The sequence below is a fragment of the Oryx dammah genome, unplaced genomic scaffold (genome assembly GCF_014754425.2).
Source record: "Oryx dammah isolate SB20612 unplaced genomic scaffold, SCBI_Odam_1.1 HiC_scaffold_3, whole genome shotgun sequence".
In the NCBI taxonomy this organism is placed as follows: Eukaryota; Metazoa; Chordata; class Mammalia; order Artiodactyla; family Bovidae; genus Oryx; species Oryx dammah.
This window is the reverse complement of record NW_024070187.1, coordinates 45588020-45612229: the sequence shown is the minus strand read 5'-3', so window position 1 is coordinate 45612229 and position 24210 is coordinate 45588020. Positions and strand designations below refer to the sequence as shown.

Here is a 24210-nt window from a genome sequence, read left to right as displayed (position 1 = left end):
AGAAAAACATCTACTTTTGCTTTATTGGCTACGCCAAAACCTTTGACTGTGTGGATCACAACAAACTGTGGAAAATTCCTAAAGAGATGGCAATACCAGACCACCTGACCTGCCTCCTGAGAAATCTGTATGCAGGTCAAGAAGCAACAGTTAGAACTGGACATGGAACAACAGACTGGTTCCAAATCAGAAAAGGAGTATGTCAAGGCTTTGTATTGTCACCCTGCTTATTCAACTTATCTGAAGAGTATATCATGTGAAATGCTGGGCTGGATGAAGCACAAGCTGGAATCAAGATTGCCAGGAGAAATCTCAATAACCTCAGATATGGAGATGACACCACCCTTATGGCAGAAAGTGAAGAATAACTAAAGAGTCTCTTGATGAAAGTGAAAGAGGAGAGTGAAAACGTTGGCTTAAAACTCAACATTCAGAAAACTAAGATCATAGCATCCGGTCCCATCACTTCATGGGAAATAGATGGGGAAACAGTGGAAACAGTGAGAGACTTTATTTTTTTGGGCTCCAAAATCACTGCAGATGGTGACTGCAGCCATGAAATTAAAAGATGCTTGCTCCTTGGAAGGAAAGTTATGACCCACCTAGACAACATATTAAAAAGCAGAGACATTACCAACAAAGGTCCGTCTAGTCAAAGCTATGGTTTTTCCAGTGGTCATGTGTGGATGTGAGAGTTGGACTATAAAGAAAGCTGAGTGCCAAAGAATTGATACTTTTCGAACTGTGGTGTTGGAGAAGACTCTTGAGAGTCCCTTGGACTGCTAGGAAATCCAACCAGTCCATCCTAAAGGAAATCAGTCCTGAATATTCGTTGGAAGGACTGATGCTGAAGGTGAAACTCCAATACTTTGGCGACATGATGCAAAGAACTGACTCATTTGAAAAGACCCTGATGCTGGGAAAGATTGAAGGCAGGAGGAGAAGGGAACGACAGAGGATGAGATGGTTGGATGGCATCACTGACTCAATGAACAGGAGACTGAGTAAACTCTGGGAGTTGGCGATGGACAGGGAGGCTAGTGTGTTACAGTCCATGGGGTAGCAGAGTCGGACACAACTGAGTGACTGAACTGTACTGAACGGATGATAACTATATTTAACACTGATATGTGGGATATTTAAAAACTACTTAGAAAGTAGACCCCAGGAATTCTCCTCAAAAGGAAAAAAGTTTTTCTGTTTCTTTTTTTATATCACTATGAGATGATGGATGTTAACTAAACTCACTGTGGAGATCATTTCACAATATGCGTCAGGCAAGTCATTACGCTGTACACCTTAAACATACAGTGCTGTGTGTCAGTTATAGCTCAGCAAAACTGGGGAAAGACTCTTTGCAACCCTTAAATGTAATTCTCTGGCTCTCTCCCTCACTCTCAATCTCTAATTATCCTCCCTCACTCGCGATCTCTCATTATCCATCTATCCACCCATTCATCCACCTATTGTGATAATAGCAATCATGTATGTAGCTTATTTCTATATATTCCAGGCACTGTTTCGAGCTCTGCATACCTTACTTCAATTATTACAACCACCTTATGAGGTAGGCTAACTGCTGTAGAAACCCACTCTAAATTCTCAGCTTCTAACACAGTAAGAGTTTGTTTTTTCACACAGTAGTTCATGCAGGTGTTTGGCAGGCAGCCTCTACTCAATGACTCAGGGACCCATGCTCCTTCCTCTCAGATACTTTCAGCCAGTGGATGGGATAACAGAGAATGTGGAGTATCACTCAGGAATTTTCCCTGGCCCGGGCCTGGAATCAGAGCACATCACTCCCCTTACAATCCATTCACTGAAGAATTCAGTCCCAAAGTAGGCCTGCCAGGAGGGAGACTGGGCTGTGGACAACAGTCTGGCTGTGTGTGAACAGTGGGCACTGATCTTTCTTGCCAAAGGCGGGCACTAGTGTGTTGTTTTACATAGGAGAAGACTACAGTCTAGAAGATTAAAAAATTTCCCAAGATTATATCAGTAAATAGTGATGGAGCCAGGATTCAAAGCCAAGCTGTCAGTCCCCACAGTATATGCTCTTTATCACTACAGCTATGACGGTGCTCCATGGAGGTTAGGGCAGAGTGACAACCAGCTACCCACATAAATGAAAAAAAAAAAAAAGCAATAATGACTCCTAGATCCCCAGAGTGCTTCCGTGTTTCTGCTTACTCTCAATCTGCTGTTTTCTCTGAGTGTACAGTCAAGAGTGCCAGAAACCCAGCAAGGACCCCGTCCCCCACCTCCACCCCTCCCCTCCCCTCCCTGCCAGGTGCTTCATAGGCAGGCAGCCAGCCTCAGCAATCCTCCCATCACAAATGCTTGTCACCAAGAGCACGCTGTCCTCATAATAAGAAGCCAGCCTGACAGGTGGGTGGTCTGTGGGGAGAGGGGTTCACAGGAAGGAGGAGAGGCCACATTTACAGTCACATTAAGACTTTCAGAGTAGTCCTTCTTGATATGCATAGTTTCCACCCAGGGGGCCCTGTGCAGAACATCACAGGCTGTCGTCTTATTTTTGGCTCTCTCATGGGGCCAGGGAGGCCCTGGAGAAAGGGCCCTGGAGACTTCGCTTCCACCCTTTTTCTCTGCTGCCCACTTGTGGAGTAACTTTAGGAGTCACTCATTCACGCTCTCTAGGAAAAGTGAGTTGAGATGTGATCAAGACTTCCAGGGGGCATTTAGAACCAAAAATATCTAGCTAAAACTATGGGTCCCCTCCCCACAAAATGCACATAGTCACCTAACTCTGCAGGAGCTGACAGACTTTCTGAAGGGTGTCCCTGAACCGCTCGTTAAGATCAGCTGACTCTGGGCACTTTGTAGCTTGCTGAAAGCAGTGTAGGACCGCTGTCCCTTGACTCTGGCACCTCCTATGGAAGGAAACCTCCCTGGTACCTTCTAGGCTCTGGGGTTGGCCCCCAGGAGGTGTGCGTGGCCCTGTCCAGCGCAGCCCCTCCCCACAAGCCCAGGCCTCTGGTTGCCTGGCAGCAGGCCCCCAGATCTGCTGGCAGATGGCCTTCTTCTCCACCAGCCTTGCGTAAGAGTGAGTCACCGCAGGAGCTCTTCTGATTCACAGGGTGCATTTATTTGACAAAGGAGGTGTAAGGGGCCTTGTTTCTCTTTGTGGCAGCTAATCTTTAAAAATCATTTGTTTCTTCACTGTCAGGGGAGGGTTTGTGTGGTAAGCAGCCTGTCAGCTGCTCCCCTGGAGATGGAGAGGCTGGCTGCCACAGTCCTGCAGCTGTGCCGGGCACAGGAAGTCCAGGGACTACTGGTAAAAAGTAAGAGGAACTATAAATACTGTAAAAAAAAATGAGAACCTCCAAGTTCAAAGGCAGTCCGGATGTTGTCAAGGTCGGGCTAAGGAAGAAGGGGGGCCCAGAGGGAGCCTTTCTGCTTCCTCTGAATATCCAGTATTCCCTGCCAACCTCCAGGGAGAAGCTGGAACTCCTTAGCATGGCAAATCCTCTAAGCTTGGGCCTCAGAGCACCTTTGCCATCTCAGGAAACTATGGCTCTAGGTGGCTTCCCTTAGTGACACTGAACGTGCTCCAGCTTTTCGAGGTACACGCTCTCATCACGCGGTTCTTCCGGCAGAGGGTCCTTTTCCTCCTGTCAGTCCATCTCAATCCCATCCTTTCTCCAGGCTTGCCTTTATTCCTTGTCCACCTGGAAACATATCTAGATCATTGTGAATACAAGTCACTCTTTATTGTGCTAAGTCGCTTTAGTCCTGTCCGACTCTGTGCGACCCTATGGACTGCAGCCTGCCAGGCTCCTCTGTCCATGAGATTCTCCAGGCAAGAATACTGGAGTGGGTTGCCACACCCTCCTCCAGGGCATCTTCCCAACTCAGGGTTTGAACCTGCATCTGTTAGGTCTCACCTGCATTGGCAGGTGGGTTTTTTTTTTTACCACTAGCGCCATCTGGGAGGCTCACTCTTTGAGTGTCTACCATATACAAGCTGCTTTACAAACCTAAGCTGCTTTACAAACCTTATCCCATTTGATTCTCTCAACAATCTTGCAAGATAAGGATTATCATCTTATTTTATAGGTGAAATAATTTGAAGCAGTTAATTAAATCTCCTAAGGTCATGTCACCAGTAAATGACAGACCAGCCACTCTGGCCCAGTTGGCTTTAAAGCCATTGTTATGCTGTGATACCCATGCCTGTATGCAGGCACCCATCTGTCTGCCCACCCATCCACACTCCCATCCATCCATTCAGCTGGCCATCTACCATCCTTCTATTTCTTCCCCCAAACACCTATGTGAAGCAAGGCAGTACTCTGCCACCTCCAGTATCCCGTGACACTCAGTATCTGCACCCTACCCCGCTATAACAGCACAGCGTGATACTAATTCTTTCCTAGTGTAGGCATTACCTTTCTCACCGCATTGGAATCATGAAGGATAGGGCTCAGGTGTCCTTCATAAAGACTACCACAGCACTTTGGACATTTTGAATACTTACTAACAACTGGATAATGATTGAATATTTACCCTGCCCTTTTATGGGCAGGCTGTGAAGATAAAAGACATGTTTCCAGATGATCAGGAGCCAGGAGGCCAAGTCTTCAAGTGACCAGGGCCAGGGAAGGCCATTCAAGAAAGGTCAACAGAGAAGAGTCCAGAGCAAGAGTGTCCTGAAACTCAAAGAACCCTGTTTTATATTCTTTCAAAAATCTTTTGATAGGATACCAGGCTGTCAAAAAAATCCCACAGTGAGCATGAAACTTCAGCCTTGAGACTGTAATCACAGGAAAGAGTGCTCTGTTTCCTAAGCAACCATAATTCTTTTCCTTTCCATCCCTTTATATAACAATGAAAGCTCTAATGACTGGAATACACATCCAAACTACTCTTCAATAGCATCCTAAAGTGGCATTTTTTAAAGCTCCTGGAGATCCTGGCCTTATGTTGCACAAGGAAGAGGAAACGAATAAAGCAGCAGTTGTCTAAACCCAACTCTGTTCCTGTTTACACAGAAAAATGGACAACCATGACAGCCACTCATGCACATCCACACCGCACAGCTGTGTGTTGACTGAATGGTGCGGTTCCCGCCTGCAGCCTTGTCCCCAGTCTTGGTGCACTTCTCTCTTCAGTCCTGACCACCCTTCATGCATTATCTCATTGCATCATATTATGGCCACCTGTTTACTAGAATGCTCCCTCCCCTAGACTGTGAATGTCACCATGTCATCCTCACCACTGTCATCATCATCACCTTCATGGTGATATTAACATCTTTCCCTGCAAACTGTGTAGCAGACATTGTGTTAACTGCTGTGTGTGGCTTACTGGAATTGACTATTGCATGGAATCTTGGGGGGAGATTCCTGGAGATGCCAATCACCAGAAGGCGTGCTCCGGAAGCATTTCAGCCACTGCTGGTGAGCCATCCTCTTAGGGAAAGTTTGAGGAACACCCATCTCTCTAAATTAACCCAACTGATTCACCCTGCCTCTGTTCTGCTATTTTATATCTCCCTCACTGAGCTATTGTTTTGACATTGTATTACCAGTCTTTACACTTTAGTTCAGAAAGCATACCCACTTTATTTCTTGGGCTAACAATTTCTTTCACATTAAAGGGGGAAAAATAGGATTGGCTGATGTTTCCACCAAATAGTTTATTTTTTAAAAAACATTTTTTTTTAAATCTTGGAATAAGATATTCCAATTTGTTCTGCTCTTCCTGGTTTGTTCAAAATGTTTTTCAGTAGACCTTCAGTCTGAAACCAAGATTTTTTTTCCCTCACAGATTTCAATGGAAGGTGTTTCTCTAAAGCATGGCAAGTCGTCTTCCCTGATCAGCATCTAGAATCCATCACTCCTCATGTCCTTAATTAAATCTTCAAGTTGGGGCTTACGTACTGAGATTCTTTATTCAAAAATACCAAGGCAAACATAAGCAGGCTTCACTTCTTGTTGTAACAATGCCAGTTTTCCATAATCTGACCTTCACGTAACACCAGTGGACCAGAACCTTTCTTCAAAGCAGTGTATATATTTTTATAACCTAGATGCACGAGATGACGACAGAGGATTATCTTCGGTCATTAAAGATGCTGGAACATTCTTTATTACAGATGGAAAAAATAGCCCTGCGGTTAGTTCTGATTCCTGTTTGAAGCTGACTTGAGCTGCCTTTTGTTGTCACAAGGTGTGGACTCCAGCTGTAGGATTATAAGTACCCATGTTCTTTAGGCCCAATATTTAAAAGCAGATTAGCTATGTGACTCACACATTCAATGTGTAATCATAAAAATGCAAATATACTCACAAGCAAGAAAACTATTTGTATTCTCTTCCCTGAGCAAGCTATATTCACTTTCAAGGAAAACTTATTAATGTCTTGTTTTCAGGATTCATGCTATGCTTTATTCCTTCATGATTTTTTTGTTGTTTCAATTTGCATTTTATTTTTAATTTTTAATTAATTTTCATTGAAGTATAGTTGATTTGCAATGTGTTAGTTTCAGCTGTACAGCACAGTGATTCAGTTTTACGTATATGTATATTCTTTTTCAGATTCTTAACCCATATAGGTTATTACAAAATATTGAGTATAGTTCTTCCCTGTGCTGTACAATAAGTAGGTCCTTGTTTGTTCATCTATTTTATATATAGTAGTGCATATATGTTCCATGATTTTTAAAAATTTGTTTTATAAGAAAAAAGTCAACGTTGTTTTTTAACCTATAGATCCTTCTGGAATATGGATAAATAAGCTATCAGTTACATGGAAAACTGGCATTGCCACAAGATACCAGTATCAAGAGGAATTCGACAGTAAAGCTTTTGGTCTCTGCTAACCGTATAACACACAAAACTGAATTTAAGAGAGAGATACAAAACTGCGCAAGTGACAGAGACTAACTCCAGTTTTGAGGTTTATCTGATGCCAACCTGCAAGTCCCTCTCACCTTTTCCTGTTTGGCCCCAGGCTGGGCAAATGGAGTAATCCAGCCCAGGTGCAACCTCCTTTGGCACCAGAGGGAAGTTCAAACCATGCGAGGCCCCAGTCTCTATGCAGGAACCCTCACCCAGAGCCACTTTTGGACCTTATTGGAAGCCTGCCTTGCATTCCCCAGAAAACCTCATATGTGAGTAATAAACCTTTTCATATCCTTCTGGTGTGTTTGTGGCATCATCAGTTTTGACCCTGAAGCAAATTTTGAGAGGCAGGAGTCCCTCTTCCCTGTAGGGTGATCACAGCAATACAGTACGATCCTATGAAAAGGTTTTCTATATGTCCACCTATTAATAATTACACTTGAAAGCAGAAAACCAAACCTTGGAGAAATATACTGAAACCTTAACAGTGATTAAGTGGTGATCCCTAAGCAGTAGGATATGGGTGATTTTCTCTTTGTATTTTCCTGTCTCTTCTAAAATTCTTGCTATAAAGATATGCAAGTAAAAAATTATGTGGCATGCAATGAAGAGTCAAAAGTATGGTGCCATAAGTAGGAGAAAAGAAAAATGCTCAAATCAAATGCACAAATTAATTTTGCCTGATCCTGAATTACATATACAAAAAGCCCAAATCAAGCCTCACATGATCTGGCCTTCTCTCTCTTATAATGAAGAAGAAGAAGAAAAAAAATGAAGCATCATTGCATAAAATTAAATTTCACTTTTTAGGAAAATTTTAATCTAAGCTTTGAAGCTAGTTGCATGAAAGTCAGCATGAGGAAATTTATTTCTCAAAAAAACAACCCTTTCCTCAGGATTCAAAGGCTGAACTGAACTTTTAAACCTAGAATCATTAAAGATGTTAATTAAACAGTGTTATTAGTACCCTGTACTATCTTACAGACTTTTACTTTAAGGACAGTAGTAGGTCTTGTTCTATAAGTTTCCTATCAGACACAAAGGAAGGGGAAAGAGAAACTGCTGTGTGCTCATGATCTCTTGTGAAAGAGGTGTTTTTTCCTCCATCTTAAGAGCCAAGAGACCCATCTGCAAGGTCACACGACTAGGAAGTGGCAGAGCTCATATTCAGACCTTGCCAACTTGACCCAACTCCCTTACCTCTGGATGGTCCCAAAACAGCCTGATTTCAAGGGGCTGAACTAATGATGAGCAGTGGTCTTCAAACCTGAGCCTGCACCAGAATCACCTTGTTAAGTCAGGGATTACTGGATGCCACCGCCAGCGATTCAGACTCAGCGGGTCTGGGACAGTGCCTGGGAATGCACGTTTCTAACAAATTCCTCCTTAGTGACCACATTGGGAACCAGGGGGTGCAATTAGAACCTTAGCTCTGGGACTTTCCAATGAAGAGGGTTCAAGGCCTGGGTCTTAGAGCCCTTAAGGAGATCCAATAATTTATTGGGTACTTAGGGCTTCCCTTGTGGCTCATCTGGTAAAGAATCTGCCTGCAATGCGGGAGACCTGGGTTCAATCCCTGGGTTGGGAAGCTCTTCTGGAGAAGGGAAAGGCTACCCACTCCAGGATTCTGGCCTGGAGAATTCCATGGACTGTATAGACCATGGAGTTGCAAAGAGTCGTCGGACAAGACTGAATTACTTTCACTCACTAAGGCTGTCACAGGGTCCCAGTGGCCAGGCTGAAACTTCCAGTCCCGTAGAGGCCAGTCTTCACACACTGGGCTGTTTCTCCATGATAAGGACTTACAGCTTCCTCCTCTATTCTCTGTTGGTTAATTAGCTACCCCTCAGGTGAGGTTTCACTAAGCCAATTACTCACCTACCAGCTAGGAAATTTCTTTTGTTTCCACTCTCCAATGCCCTATATTTCAACAGTGCCCCTGAGGGGGTATTGTTAGGCTTGGGGAAATGACAAGAGAAACCTGTCTACTTAGATTAGTTGTGGGAGACCAGAGGCCCATCTGAGAGGCTGGGTCCAACCCACAGGATATAAGGTAGGTATCTGGCCTCTTAGTAGCTGGGGCAAGAGCCTAGGGGAGGCTGCTGAACCCCCTCCTCTGGGGAATGAAGCACTCCATTGTCTATCCTTCAGGGAACAATAAAGATTAATTATGCTGTCAGCAGAGAGGAGAAACCTGCTCCTCCTTTGAGTTACATTAACTCTTTTAGGTCCCAGAGTGGTTTTCTTTCAACTCTTAGAAACTGGCAGGAAATTAAAGAGAGTCTCAAGAATATGGGGGTGGGGGTAAACGTTGTTGCAGAAGGTAAACAGGTTGTATTCTGACGATGAGTTTTACATGCCACGTGGTAAAATGCCTTGTAAGTAGGGCTTAGAAAAAATGTCAGTGAACAAGCCCCAAATAAAAACCCCAGGATAATCTCAGTTAGAAAGAATTGCCTGCTCAGCTGCCTTGGCCCTAGACATCCTGAGGTCTCAGTATCCCCCTTCCCTTTCCACTGTTCTTTCTGTCAACCCCAGAGAAACACGAACTAGTTTGCTCTATGTATAGGTTAATTTGAGGGCCACTGGAATTTGAAGTAAGTGTCCTGTCATCGTAGAAACAGGGCCAGTTAAGGTTGTCAGGGCCTTCTTCAGCTGTGGCTTGTCCAGAGGGAAGCCCTTACTCAACCTTCACCTCACAGCCATCCCAGCCCTGACTGCTGGAGGCCAGGGGATTTGAGTCAAAACTGGGCCACAGCTGAACCCAACACAGGCCTGCCTCACCCTCAGCTAGTCCCTTCCAACTGCTGATGACAGTGCTTGGATCTTGCCAAGGGAGAAAAATATGTAAATTATAAGCTGGAGAAAATGCGGTGCATGTTAAGTCCTGCCAACTACAGTCATCAGACCAAATCTTGCCTGCCATGCATGGAGCTAGGATGAACCGCAGTCAAGTTCCGTCATGCTGAGTCTCTCAGGGACCCATCCCTGTGGCCCTTGTTCTGGCTGGAGTCCCTTGGTGTACGGCCTGAGCTTTTGCAGCTTTGAATTGGTCTAAGGCCTGAGTAAACACAGCAGGGAGAGCAAGGCCTCAGGGGCTGTGGTAAGCCTACACAGAGGCGCCTAGGGTAAAATGAAAGGATAGGCAGGGGAAGACAAGGCAGACAGCCCGTGAAGGCATGGGCAACCAGAAAGAAGGGTGTGCTTGCAACAACTATGCCCTGAAGCCCAAGTGCCACAGCCTGATGCTGGCTGGCCCACTCAGCCTGGCTAGGCACAGTGGCCCTGCCCAGCCCAGCACCAGGTGTGAAGCAAGTTGGAAGACCACGGAAGAGCCTGCGGCACCCCACTCCCCTTCTCCCAGAGTTTTATCTCACTCAGTGATCAGCAGGCCAAGGCTGTGCCTTAGATAAGCTTGCCTTGATTCTGTGCTATTTGCATTTATTGGTATTATTGAAAGAAACCCCAGGTAGTTTCATTTTGCTCCAGGAACTGCTTGGACCAGTAGCACTTGCCATTTGGGAACTTGTTAGAAATACAGAATCTCAGAACCCCCCACCCCAGATCCTCTGAATCGGCATTGGTTGTTGAAGATGCTTCCAGGTGACTCCTAGGAGCATTGAAGGCTAAAAAGCTCTGCCATAAGCACTGGTTTCTAAACTTGGCTTTACTTTGGGGGAGTTTTAAAATAATATATTCTGATGTGTGGGCTCTATTCCAAGAGATTCTGACTTGTTAGGATTGTGGCCTGGTTATCGGGATTTTTAAATGTGTACAAGGAGGCTTCCCAGGTGGCTCAAGTGGTAGAGAATCCGCCCACTAATGCACGGGAGGCAGGAGATACACGTTCGACTCCCTGGGTTGGGAAGATTCCCCCAGAGTAGGAAATAGCAAACCGCTCCAGTATTCTTGCTTAGAAAATCCCATGGACAGAGGATCCTGACAGACTGCAGTCCATGGGGTTGCAAAAGAGTCGGACACGACTGAGTGACTGGACATACCTAAGATGATTCTAACGTGCAGTAAAATTTGAGAACCACTGAACGAAGCGCCCTCTGATTTTTTTCCTAGAGTAGTGTTTCTCAAATTCTAATGGCTCAGGAATCACCAGGGCATCTCATAAAAATTCAGATTCTCGTCCAGTAGTCCTGAAGCAAGGGAGATTCTGCTGTTCTAACGAGTTGCCAGGTGGTGCCAACGCTGCTAGTCCAAGGACCTCACTTTGAGAAGGAAGGTTTTGAGACACATAAGAGTGACCATGGGAAAGAAAGTCAGTGAAATAAACACAGAGAAAAGCCGATTGTGTAACACCTGGACCCAAGCAGCAGGCAGTGTAAAAGAAAGCGCTCAGGATTGAACGCCGAGCAGGCCAGAGGTCTAGTTCTCTTCTACAAGCTGGGGAAACTTGACGAAATTGCAAAACCTTTCTGATCATCAGTTTCGTTAACTGAAAAGTGGAGATAAGATGGCTGTCTGGTAGAACTACGTAAAGATACCAGCTGACCTACTCCTCCAGGGTTTCCTGTAGAAGAAAACCACAGTAAGGAAACAGAACAAATACTAAACACTGTCTTGCAAGCAAATCTTCTTGAAATTAAAAACTTTTTTTGAAATTAGGTGTTGAAAGAAAATAGCACGAACTTTAGATGAACGCAAAACAAGCAACACCTACATCCTGATTTGTTTGCCTATTTTTCTGTAAATAATTGACAGAGGAGTGCTAAAATCTCTGTGATTTTAAACTTGTCTCTTTCCTTGCACTTCTCTCAGTTTTGCTTCCTATTTTTAGAAACTGTTTTGTATATATATGTTCCAGACTGTTGTATCTTCTTGATGAATTCACCTTTTATCATTATACTAAAATTCTTTTTTTTCAAATATGCCTTTAAAATAATGTCAGTTAATTGAAAGGTCTTCATTTTTTTAATAAATAAAACAGTTGTCTTATTAAAAAATAATAATTGTTTGGTCTTTTTAAGAAATCTAATCTGACAATCTTTGCCTTTTGACTGAAATGTTTACATTTACCACTGCAGCTTTTTCTTGGCTGTGCTGAGTCTTAGTTGTTACATGTGGGATCTAGGACCTCACCAGGGACTGAACCCAGGCCCCCGTGCATTGGGAGCACACAGTCTTAGCCACTGGACCACCAGAGAAGTCCCTGAATTGTTTCCATTTAAATCTTACATTTTAATTTGGCTGAATATTTTGCTATTTTCTCCCTCTGTGTTTTGTATCTTTTCTACTCCTTTTCCTGGCTTCTTTTGAACTGCATATTTTTATGATTACACTTTATCGCCTTTGGTTTATTAATTTAACTTGGTGATTTATTTTAGTGGTTGCTTTAGGATTTATTGTATGCTTCTTTAATTTGTCATAGCATCCCTCCCAGTGATATTCATACCACACATGTGGAGAACCTTAAACTGTATGCTCACTACATTTCTACCCTACTTGATGTTGTGCTATTGTCGTATATTTTACTTCTATATAACTGTGTAATTTCTTATTATTCTTGCTTGATATGGTTTATTTTAAAAAACAGATGAAAAAATTTTATATTACCCTAAATAATTATTATTTCTAGTGCTCTCTGGAGAAGGCGATGGCACCCCACTCCAGTACTCTTGCCTGGAAAATTCCATGGATGGAGGAGCCTGGTGGGCTGCAGTCCATGGGGTCTCTAAGAGTCGGACATAACTGAGTGACTTCACTTTCACTTTCTTGCATTGGAGAAGGAAATGGCAACCCACTCCAGTGTTCTTGCCTGGAGAATCCCAGGGCCGGGGGAGCCTGGTGGGCTGCCGTCTATGGGGTCGCACAGAGTCAGACACGACTGAAGCGACTTAGCAGCAGCAGCAGTGCTCTCCATTACTTTGTGTAGATCCAGGTTTCCTTCTAATGTCATTTTTCTTCTGCTTGATTCCATTTATAACAAAAGCATCCTTTTGTCTGAGTAATTAAAACAATCTCTCCCCAAGCCATGAATAAGTTGAAACATGAATAGGCAAAAGCCCACAGAGGGAGAAGAGAACCAAACTGGATGGGGGAAAAGATAGCTCCGTCACCAAAGTAGAGCAGTGCTAATACAGAGACAACCACAAGTGTTGCTGTCTGAAGAAGCAGCTGACTATAATTAGACCATAACCACCTCAGGCTGCCTGAGGAAGCAGCTGCCCCATCACAGAAACTAGGCTGGTGCAGAGCAGTCACCACTGAGAGGGTTCCCTGTTTGTTCTACTTTCCATCAGAACAGGAAGCTTCCCAGTCATCACTTACTTACCTAAACTGTCTTTCCTTCCTCTCCCTCTTCTGTCCCTAAAATTCCCAATGTCCTGTGAAATCAAGGAGCTCTTGTAATTTTTAAGCCCCTCTCTGAAGAATGTATTCACCTCCTAACAAAAAGCAGGCTGTTTCCTGGAGACATGGGTTCTATGCAGCCCTCTCAAATGGATTATTTCTTTTCTCTAGACCCAAAGTACTTCCGCACCAGCCTTACTCCTCAAAGCTAGTTGAGTTTTACTCCCCCTTCCTTCTTGCAACCCTCTTCTGCTCCTCTGAGGCTCACACCACTCTTCTTCCCCCATGGTAGGAGTCACTAATTCTTCTTCCTCCGTGGTAGAGTCACTAACTGGTAGCCCCTGGGTCTTTCTTCCTCATTCTCAGTAAAATGAACTTGCAGTTCAGTTTTCTTTTTATCTCTACCCATGTCATCTTTGTCAATTTCAACATGTAGGCTGATTGATTCATCCAGTATCACAGACTCCTGGTTTCTTGACTTCCCATATATTCAATGATGTGTTCTTTTACTCCACCTCAGATATCTACCATACCTTAGGTTTTGTTATCAATTAAATTGGCACAATCTCCAAAATTTCAAATGTAAATATCTCATTTGGCTTCAAAGATTATCCTTCCAAGCTACTTGCTGAAGTACCCTTTCTTCAAAAGTGCTTTTTCTTTTTGTTGTGACTTTCAGTCCATTCACCTCTCTTTATCCATACTTATTGTCAACCTCTCCTTACCTCTCATTTCTTTCCTCTCTTATATTCCATGACTCACTGTTATAGTTTCTGCCTTGCAAACCTTGACTTCTTTGCCCTGTTGAGTGAAGTTTGGAGGTTCAGTAAGCAGCACCCTTCTTCCTGCCTGAGTTCTGAGTAGTTAGATAAAGTCTAGGCAACAGAAGCAGATGACGATGATACATCATCTTTCTTACTGATAAAGTTAAGGGAACGTGACTTAGTTTTGCCACAAGGATAGGTTTTTCAAAACTGTCCTGGACCTGTCTGCCCAGCGATGAACTGAACAACTGCAGCTACTCCCCTTACCCCACTTCCCCCCATACCACGGGCTCCAGACTTTCTAACACTAGGGCACAGAGGAACAGTAAAGAACATATGTTTGCTCTGGGCTGCTGGATCCCCAAAGAAAGGTGAGAGTAAGGGGCTGGTTTTATTTACATGGCCACTCATTGATCCCAACCTCATCAATAATACAATTCACTCCCCTCCACGGGAAGAGGAAGTGAGGGGTGTTACACCAGTGAACTCGAACTCCCTCTACAGGAAAACGTACGTTAGGATTTGGCAATGTATATCCCTTGAAACCTCTATACACTTGCCTTATAAAAGTCCGACTTTGGGGAATCTTTTCCCTGTCAGCACCAGAGTGGTAGAAGGTAGTCTTCAAACTACTTTACAAATTTTATCTTATTTGAATATTATAAAAATCATGAGAGGAATTGGACAGATAGAATCATAGATCTTATAGGTAAGAGAAATTCAAGCAATTGTGGACTTATTGTCATAGGTAACAGTCAATGTTATAAATCCAATTCATCTGAGAGGAGGTGGACTAGGTTTCTGTTGTTGCTGTAATAAATTACCACACACTTAGAGGCTTAAAATAACACAAATTGATTACTGTTCTGAGAGTCAGAAGTCCTGAAATCAAGGTGTCAACAGGTCTGAGTTCCTTCTAGAGGCTCTAGGGGTGAATCTGTTTCCTTGCCTCATGCAGCTACTAGAGACCACTTGCATTCCTTGACTCATGGCCCCTTCCTCCATTCTCAAAACCAATAGTAAAGCATCTTCAAACCCTTCTCTGACTCTGAGACTCTTGCCTGCCTTCCTTTTTCCGTTATAAAGACCCTTATTACACTGAGTTCACCGGATAATCCAGGATAACAGCTCATCTCAAATTCCTTAAGTTACTCACATAAACCAAGTGCCTTTTGTCATGTAAGGTTGCAGATTCACAGGATTCAAGGACTGGGACATGAAAATCTTTGCAGGGCCATTATTCTTCCTAGGAGAGATAGCACTGTTACTTTAAGAAAGCATGAGAGGAAGGGCGACTGAGAGGACGGGGAGGAAGGCCCACAAAAAAAAAAAAAGAGGTGTTAGTATTCTAATTCCATAAGAAGCAGTCTCTTACCACATTGATTACTGAAAAAGCAAACATACAAATACATATAAACATTGAGCACTCAGAATAGTCTCATGTTCTAAGCATTTAATGTTTATTGAATAAATATATGCATATCACATATCTAAGAAAAAAGTTTTAGGTTTAAAGAATAGTTGAAGTAACATGAAATAATTACCTAATTAACATAACAAAGACATTAATACCTGGGGCCAATTGCTTAATAATTTGAAGAAGCCATTTGGATTATCAGCAACATAAAATTTTGAGCAAAATTATCTTGACTTTGTATGTCTTCCCACCTCATTCTGAATCTACTTCATTCCTTTCCATTATTTTATCCCTCAATTGGTCAAACTAGTAAATTGACATATATTAAAAATATTTGTTGCATTTATTTAAGAAAGAAGTATATTTAATTTAAAATTAGATGAGCTGCAGCACTTCAGTGTTCTATTGCAGGTTCTAGTCAGTGAACAAAGGAAGAAAAATAAATAAAAACATAGATTTGAAAAAAATATAAAAGCACCTTTATTTATAGATGACATTTTATATGTAGAAAAGCCTAGGGCAGCTACAAAAAGAGGTACTAGAAGTGGTAAGTTTAGTAAGATCTCAGGATACAAGGTCAATGTTTAAAAAGCAATTGTATTTCTATATATTAACAAACCATTAGAAATTGAAATTTAAAATATCATTTACAATAGCATAAAAAAGTAAAATAATTTTAACAAAATATGTGTAAGAACTCTACATGGAGAACTACAAAATACTGAGTGAAAATAAACAAGACCTAAAGAAAATGAAGACACAGTTCATGTTCATGGATTGGTAGACTCCATATTGTTAAGATATCAACTGTCACCAAACCTATCTATAGATTTAATGCTATCTCAATTTAAAAAAAATTCCAGCAGCCTTTTTTTGGATACAAATGGAAAAGCTGATTCCAAGAGTTATTTAGAAATCCAAATAACTTAAAAGAGCCAAAATAGTTTTAACATAGGTGAGCAAAATTAGAGAACTTATACTACTTGATTTCAAGATTTACTCTAAAGCTACAAAAATCAAGACAGTGTGGTGTTGGAATAAGTATAGACATAAATCCATGGAAAAGAATAGAGAGTACAGAAATAAGTCCATAGATAATACAGTCAGTTGATTTTATACAGAGGTATGGACGTAAAAGGACAGTTTCTTTAGCAAATGGTGCTGGAAAAAATTGTGTATCCGTATCCAAAATGTGACCCTCAACCTTTAATTTGTACCATACATGAAAGTTAACTGAAAAAAAAAAAAAGAATCAAAGGCCTAACTAAATGTAAGAGCTAAAACTATAAAGTTTCTAGAAACAAGTATGGGAAAAAAAAATTTTGTGACCTTGAGTTTATACAAAGATTTTGTAGATGGGAGACAAAAAATATGAACCATAAAAAAATGGATAAACTGATTCAACAAAATTAAAACTTTTGCTGTTTAAAAGATGGTTAAAATGAAAAGACAAGCCACAGTCTGAGAGAAAATTTTACATAATAGAAGTGTAAACAGAATAAACAATTCTTACAAGTTCTGGTAACTGATTAAAAACTGGCAAAAGATTTAGACACACTGGCGAAAGAGTATTATAAATGGCACATGAGCATAAAAAGGTGCTCAACATCCTAAGTAACTAGAGAAATGCAAATTAAAGCCACCTGTTAGAATGACTAACATGATCATATCAAGTGTTGGTGAAGATTTGGCGCAACTGGAGCTCTTATACACTATTAGGAATGTAAAATGGTAGAACCACGTCAGGAAAAATTTGGAGGTTTCTTACAAAGTTCAACTTATGTTTACCTATGACTCAGCAATTCTACTGCCAGATATTTACCCAAAAGAAATGAAGATATTCCATGTAAAGGCTTGCACACAAATGTTTTTAGAAGCTGTATCCATAATACACCAAAACATGAGAACAACATGGATATCACTAACCATGATGGGTAAACAAATTGTATGAAATCCTACCAAGTCATAAGAAGGAACCGAAAACTAATCAAATAACACATGGATGAATCTCAGAACATGTTAAGTAAAAGCTGTCAGACACAAAAGAGTACATATGCATGATTCCATTTATATGAAACTTAGAAAAGACCATTCTAACATTTAGGAACAGAGCAGATCAATGATTGTTTGGAGTGAATGTGCATATGGAAGACCGAATGGGAGGGAGCACAGAGAGAACTGCTCCAGGAGATGGGAATGTTCTGTAATTTGACTGCAGTGGTGGTGATGTGAGTATACACACTTGTCAAATTTTACAGAATTGTGTAATTAAAATGCATACATTTTATTGTACAAAATTATATCTTAATAAAGTTGATTTAAATGGAAAAACTTGAGTGAGCCCAAGCGTTTACATTTTTTTCTCTCAAAATATTCCTTTCTGGATTTCCACAGGCAACTCCACAAATCAACTTAGGAGGTAAAATAGCTGAGTGACACTGGAACAAGCAACTTATCACTCTGAACTGAGCAATTTTCCTCATCAGTAAAATGAGTGAATTAGGCTAGATGATTTCATTTGTCCATTCAATAAGCATTTATGAAAGCCCACTGTGGGTAAGCACTAGGCCAGGTTCTAGAGATATAAAGCTGAAAAAGAAACCAGCTTTTCCCCTTAAGGAAACAGAATGAGTCTAGTGGAAAAGAAAGACAAGCTAACATATGATTAGTATATTGCTTATGTATAATTAAGATATTAGGAGAATTCATAAGAGAAGCAGTCTTCTCTGATGATGCAAAACCTGAGTTGGGTTTTGAGGTACAAGTAAGAATTAGGTAGAGACAAGAAGGCATTCCAAGCAAAGAGTGCTGTGTGGGCAAAGAGCCAGAGGTGAGAGAGACATAGCATGTGTTTAAGATACTGCAGGTAACTTAGTAGGTCTGGAACACAGAATTCATCCTTGTAAGGTCATGGATTGTCTTGACTGAAAAAAAGTTCTAAAAGATTCCTCTAGTTTAACCAGCATGCAGGTAGGAGTCCTGTACCAAATAGTGATATTCATGTTGTAGAGGATCTCCTAAGAGGCAAAATAACTACACCATCAGTTAGGATCCTTTTTGTGGCAAAGATAATCTTTTAGCTCATGTAACAAAACAGTCCAGGGGTAGACTGGTAGAGTGTGACCTGGGAATTAACAAGGTCAACAGAGCAGCTTCTTACTCTTTGCATTCTTTGGCCACAGCAGCTCCAGATCTTATATTGTCTTTTTTTCATACCCAGTTTCCCTGAAAGAGTAAACCAAAGCCTCATAATCAAGTTTCACTAATTTTGCACAACCTTAGCCTCTGCACTAGATCCCTGTAGCCAGAGGGATGATACATAATGATGGTTTGGCCAGGACCCAGAGGCCCTGGAAGCAGGAGTCAGCCTCATCTGAAGTGCATGGAGGAACAGGTAGATCTCCGAATAAAAATTAGAGTCTTTGTAGAAGAAGGGAGCCTATATGTTCTGAGGAGGAACTAACAGATTCCAACAATTTTTAGAACAAGGCAGGGGCTACAAACACATGGTCAGATTTCTTCTTTCATCGTCCATTCCTAGGACTAGTCAATGAAAACTGACTTCAGAATAAAATGATATGAGACAACATATATGCAAAAAACTATCACTACTCTAAAGTGCTGTATTGCTAAATGAGAAGTTTTACGAGAACAAAGAGAAGGGTGTAATTAATTCCAGTTTATAGGCTCAAGGGTATCTTCACAACAGAGGAGAGTTTTTTAGTGGGGCCTTGAAAAATGGAGGTCCACTGGCAAAGATAAAGTACATGGCCATAGCTGGTTGAGGAGCAGCATGTAATCTGGTGAGGATGAAGCACAGGATAACGGATCAGCGTGAGAACACAGGACTGGAAAGATCAAGCTGTGGCGAATTCCCCCCACTCTGCTACAGAGCCTGAACTTTATCCTTTCGGCAATAGGGTATTGTTTAATTTTTAAGCATGTAAGTGACACAATCGAACCTGTATTTAGAGAGCTGTAGGAACAGATTAGACACTTCCTGAGACTAGGAAGAAGGAGGTAAGTATAGGGGAATAAAGCTAAGTTGTGAAGTGGAAGGCTGAGGGGGTTCAAGCTTAGTGTTCTCTATTTTCTCTATGAAATACGTAGAGAGAGGATATGCTAAATGTAAGGGGGTACTATGAAATTAGAACACTGGAAATTTCAGTTAGCCAGAAGGTTGTATTACCAAAACATTCTGATCAAAAAGGTTATTCAATAAACTCTTCCATAATATAAGGTCACGCATACTACATTAATGGGCGAACTGAAATCCAGAAGAGCCAAGTCAATCTATTAGGCTATTTTACCCCAAGTGAGAATGCCACAGGTTACATAACAATGTAATTATCACTGGTCACTCAGATGCTTGTGATCACTGGCAGAGCCTATGTGGGGCAGTGTCAGAGGTTGGTAAGAGATGGCATGGGAGAATTCTGGAGGGAGGAGGCAAAGAGATGTAGCAAGAGGAGTGCAGCGGGAGATGGAGTGGGCAAGGCAACCTGTCTTCCATGCAAGCAGCCGGGAGCAGCACATGGCTGAGAGGGTATGTGTGGCAGCCTATCAGGTTTGGCTTTTGGATTCAGATTCAGAACTACTGGCTAGAGCCACCCCTTCTAAACGAAAGGATCTGCTATGCCATGCTTCATTAAATTTTTTTTTCTTATAGATATAAGGTCTCAGACTATCAAATAAAGTCACACAAATGCTAGTGGAGTTGGGCACTCTTCACATATTATTTTCTACAACTTGACCTTAAAATGTCATATGTAAAATCAATTATTGACAACCTCTTGTATTTGTTTGGTGCTTTGTAGTATTATAATAATAATAAAAAAATAACTTTCAAATATATTTTCTCATTTGGTTTTACTCAACCCTGTCAGGTAAACAGAGCAAATATAAAACTTCCGGTTGCCTGTCCTGTCTCCCACATCCCACAGCCAAATTACAGATATAAGAGATTAAATTATCTAGGGATTTAAAGCTAGGACAAGAACTCTCCAGTTGAATGTTTCTCCTACTAGATTACTACATTGCTATGATTAGAACAGTTTACGAATATTCTCCTAAAGAAACAAACCAAAGGTAGGTATATCTGTACACATTTGACCTTAATCATTCAGAACTCTCTTCCTAACAGTCACAGGTGTGTGCTTGTCCTTGTGATGAAAGTGCATTTGTGTACACAGAATGGCAAAGCATATGATCATAACCGCACTGCCTTCAAAAGCAATGAAGTGGAGTTTATTAAGAATCAGTTACTGAATAAATGGTTATTTGTTTCTTCTAGTCGTTATTTAGTCCTCAAAGGTCAACAAGTACCTGATGAATAAAAGCATTATATAGAATTTCAAATTAATAACTAGTAGTTATATAAAATTCCACCACACTTGTGGTGTTGCGCTAAACCTCATACATTTCCTAAAATATACTTTCTAAATGAAAGACTCGGGAAATAGATTTTGATAAAACTTTATACAATTCTAGGCATTTAGTAAGACTATCAATATATTGATTCAGAATTTTATTGAAATGATTAGAATTTTTAATTTGAGTATAAAATTGAAAGACATTGATTTTTGGACTTCTTCCCCCCACAATCTATCATTCCATATTACAGAAATGCTAGGTTTTTAAGAAGTAATATAAAATAAGCTCCTCCACTTATAATAGGACCAAAATAAGACTGATGCCATGCAGTGTCTGCAGTCTCTACTTCTGGTCTCTCTAAGCTGCTCTGCCCTAGAAGTAAATCTTGTTAAACCAAGCTTCAGCCAAAGTGCATATGGTTTTGATTTTTCATTCCCTTTGTTGAGTTCTTGGGTGTCCCCTTTGGATACTTCCGAAGTAAGAGAATTTGGCAGCACACCTCAGCAGCGTCAAGTCTTCTAACCAAGAGACGGAAAGTTGAGAAACTTGAAGGGATCATTCCGTAATTTTCTTTTTTTCAGAAAGTGATGCCTAAAACACTGTCAGGTGCAAACAACTGTATCTGACCTTCTCCAAGAGAGGCCTTTAAGGGAGAAATAAAGTGGAGAGAGACCTAGAAGATCTCTGATGAGAGACAAGTTGTTAAAAACACCAAAGTACATTTTCATTCCTACTAAAAAGCGTTATCTTTTTCAAGTCTTTTCACATCTTACCCCACCCCTGCTCTGAGTGAAGAGCAATTTATAAGACGAAATGACTCATTATCTAGAGATAAATTTACAAACTGACAGAATTATCCCAGAGGCTACATTACCTATTCAAGTTTATTACAATATCTTTAGTTCTTTGCATATATAGTTACATGCCTTTCACAAGTCAGGATTATCTATATAGTATGCTTGATTTAGCAGAAGTTATGTCTATTGCTTCTCTCTTGAAAGTCAACAGCATGCAGTGCAATACATGGTGTGCAGACTTATTGTTTCAAAAAGTGAAAAACTACTTAGGTTTAACTGAGAAGGGAACATGATCTTTATTGGATTTATGCAAAGTTTAATTTTGGTTTTATGCAGATTTTGCATAGTTCATGATTACTTTCTAATGAAAAACTAGATGTATTGTCAGTGACCTTGCAGAAGATCAGGTGACAGGAGCAAACAGAAAAATCTGAAGAAGAGGCATAACTTTTAAAGTAGAAAGGTCAGCAAGAACCGCCTGAAACAAAAAACGAAAGGAATGATTAGTATCGGCATTCTGATCGGCAAAGTGAAGCCTCTGAAACAAACATAGAAAAACCCATTGCACTTCTGACATCAACACACTCTAAGTGTTCCAGATTGGTCCCAAATCTGAAGCTACAAGCTTCCTTCTCTTTTCTGAACATCTTAATGTTAGAACGTGTGCAAAATGCTCAAATGTGCAGTAGAAAATAACCTGGACTTTAGCCTTGAGCCTTCTTCAAATATACAAGGTAGCATGAGTTTATAAGAGGTCTGACATTTCAAGTTGCTTCTATAAATAAACGTACATTATGAACCGTAGTCTTGTTATACTAGTGTAAGGAGTAACTGACTTTAGGAAACCATTTTAAGAAGGAATTAATGTTTATTCAGTTGCAAGATGCATAAACATCCTCTTCCCTTTAAACAAAGAATGTAGGCAGCTATTTTAAGGATAAAATTGCATTTCTATGAGAGATAACAAATAGAGTAATATTGTAAGTCACTACTTAATTGAACCATGTTTCAGGTATAACATACTATTGAAAAGAAACCAGCTTTAATAATTAACTCACTACTAAAAATAAACAAAAACCATGTATCTTACTGTATCAACCAAATGTATGGTCTTTAATTCTTTCAACTAGTGTGTCTTTGTTCTACGAGCATAACACACAGAGTGAACAATTATAAGAGAACACAACACAAGCCTCAATCGTTTCTATCAAAATTACTAGGTATCTTATTTCCCATAAAAGTTATAATGGTTTCTCATAATAACCTTGTTTATGACCCCTTCACAAGAACATTGTTTTCAAGTAATTAAGGAATTCTGAATATTTAATATTACTTAGCTTAAAACTTATAGGCATTACTCAAGATAAAAAATTAGGCTATGAGTAATGTGTGTCCTATGCATTGGAGACTGAAGTACCCAAGCCTGGCAATCTCTCAGAAACTATTTCCATCCCATCTCAGCGAAACTTATCCTTACTTCAGCTGCAGCCAGTGATGTCACCTCCATCAGGTTCACTGCTCGGAAAGCAAACACAGCAGCTGCCAGGACTGGAAAAGAATGAACACTATTTTAACTGCTGGCCTACTCATCAGCCTGACAAATTTACTGGTATACCCAAAACCCACAATGAGAACTCAGACCTAGTGCTTAACACAACTGCATTCAGTTAAGGTCTGGTGAGGAATGGAAATTTTCTTCTCTGGAGATCAGTATCTGAGGAGATTTCATTTTCTTTGGAAAAAACGAAAATTTTAGTGGTTTTTAAAAAGCCATCTTACAAATTGTTTCTTTCGTACCTACGGCTTCAATTATAACAGGTTTTAAATGGTAGATATAATGACTGCCTTATGAAGATTTATTTTGATGCAGGTGTTTCTTATTGATGCAATGGAAAGGCTTCTGAAAAGTTAGAAGACTGAATTTTTAAATGTATCAGATAATATTTCATACGTAGTATCTATATAAAAATGTGACAAGAAGTATGTCTTTCCTTAAAAATGTTGTTATACTATTTTGTTATTTATTGACTTTCCTACTACTAAGTCACTTCAGTCGTGTCCTACTCTGTGCGACCCCATAGACGGCAGCCCACCAGGCTCCCTGGCCCTGGGACTCTCCAGGCAAGAACACTGGAGTGGGTTGCCATTTCCTTCTCCAATGCGTGAAAGTGAAAAGGGAAAGTGAAGTCGCTTGGTCGTATCCGACTCTCAGCGACCCCATGCACTGCAGCCCACCAGGCTCCTTCATCCGTGGGATTTTCCAGGCAAGAGTACTGGAGTGGGCTGCCATTGCCTTCTCCGACTGACTTTCCTAGAGTGTCATAACTGGCTATATCTGTTGGGTGGGCTACTGTGGGGATTGATCCTGACATTTACATTAATGTTGGTTATAGGAAAAGATAAGTTGAAACTTTGAAAAAAAAAGTAAACCAAACCATTATAGAATATCTTGAAGGTCAATAATATGTATGGAGTAGAAAACATCTAGATTTTTGTTCCCATTAGTCATATGCATATGAAAAGAGTAACACTGATATGCATTATGTCTTATTATATAATCCACCATAAAGCCTTACGGAAGGGAATGAGTCATCATGAACAATGAAAGGACTCATGTAAGAGCTTCTGGCAACTCTGATAAGGAAACGGTACTGCCCAGAGGTCACTTGACTTCTCCCTATTTTTTTCATCAC

The 24210-nt window shown here is 40.8% G+C and overlaps 1 protein-coding gene across 1 annotated transcript in view; it reads right to left on the bottom strand.

The window, feature by feature from the left end:
* Positions 1 to 15809: 15809 nt before the first annotated feature.
* Positions 15810 to 24210, bottom strand: part of TBC1D19 (TBC1 domain family member 19) — a 160048-nt gene continuing 151647 nt past the window's right edge. The window contains exons 20-21 of the mRNA XM_040237983.1: positions 22995 to 23065; positions 15810 to 21995 (exon numbers count right to left, since the gene is read on the bottom strand). Of these exons, the coding sequence (XP_040093917.1) occupies positions 21921 to 21995; positions 22995 to 23065 (146 nt within the window). The 3' untranslated portion in view covers positions 15810 to 21920. The remainder of the gene's footprint in view (positions 21996 to 22994; positions 23066 to 24210) is intronic.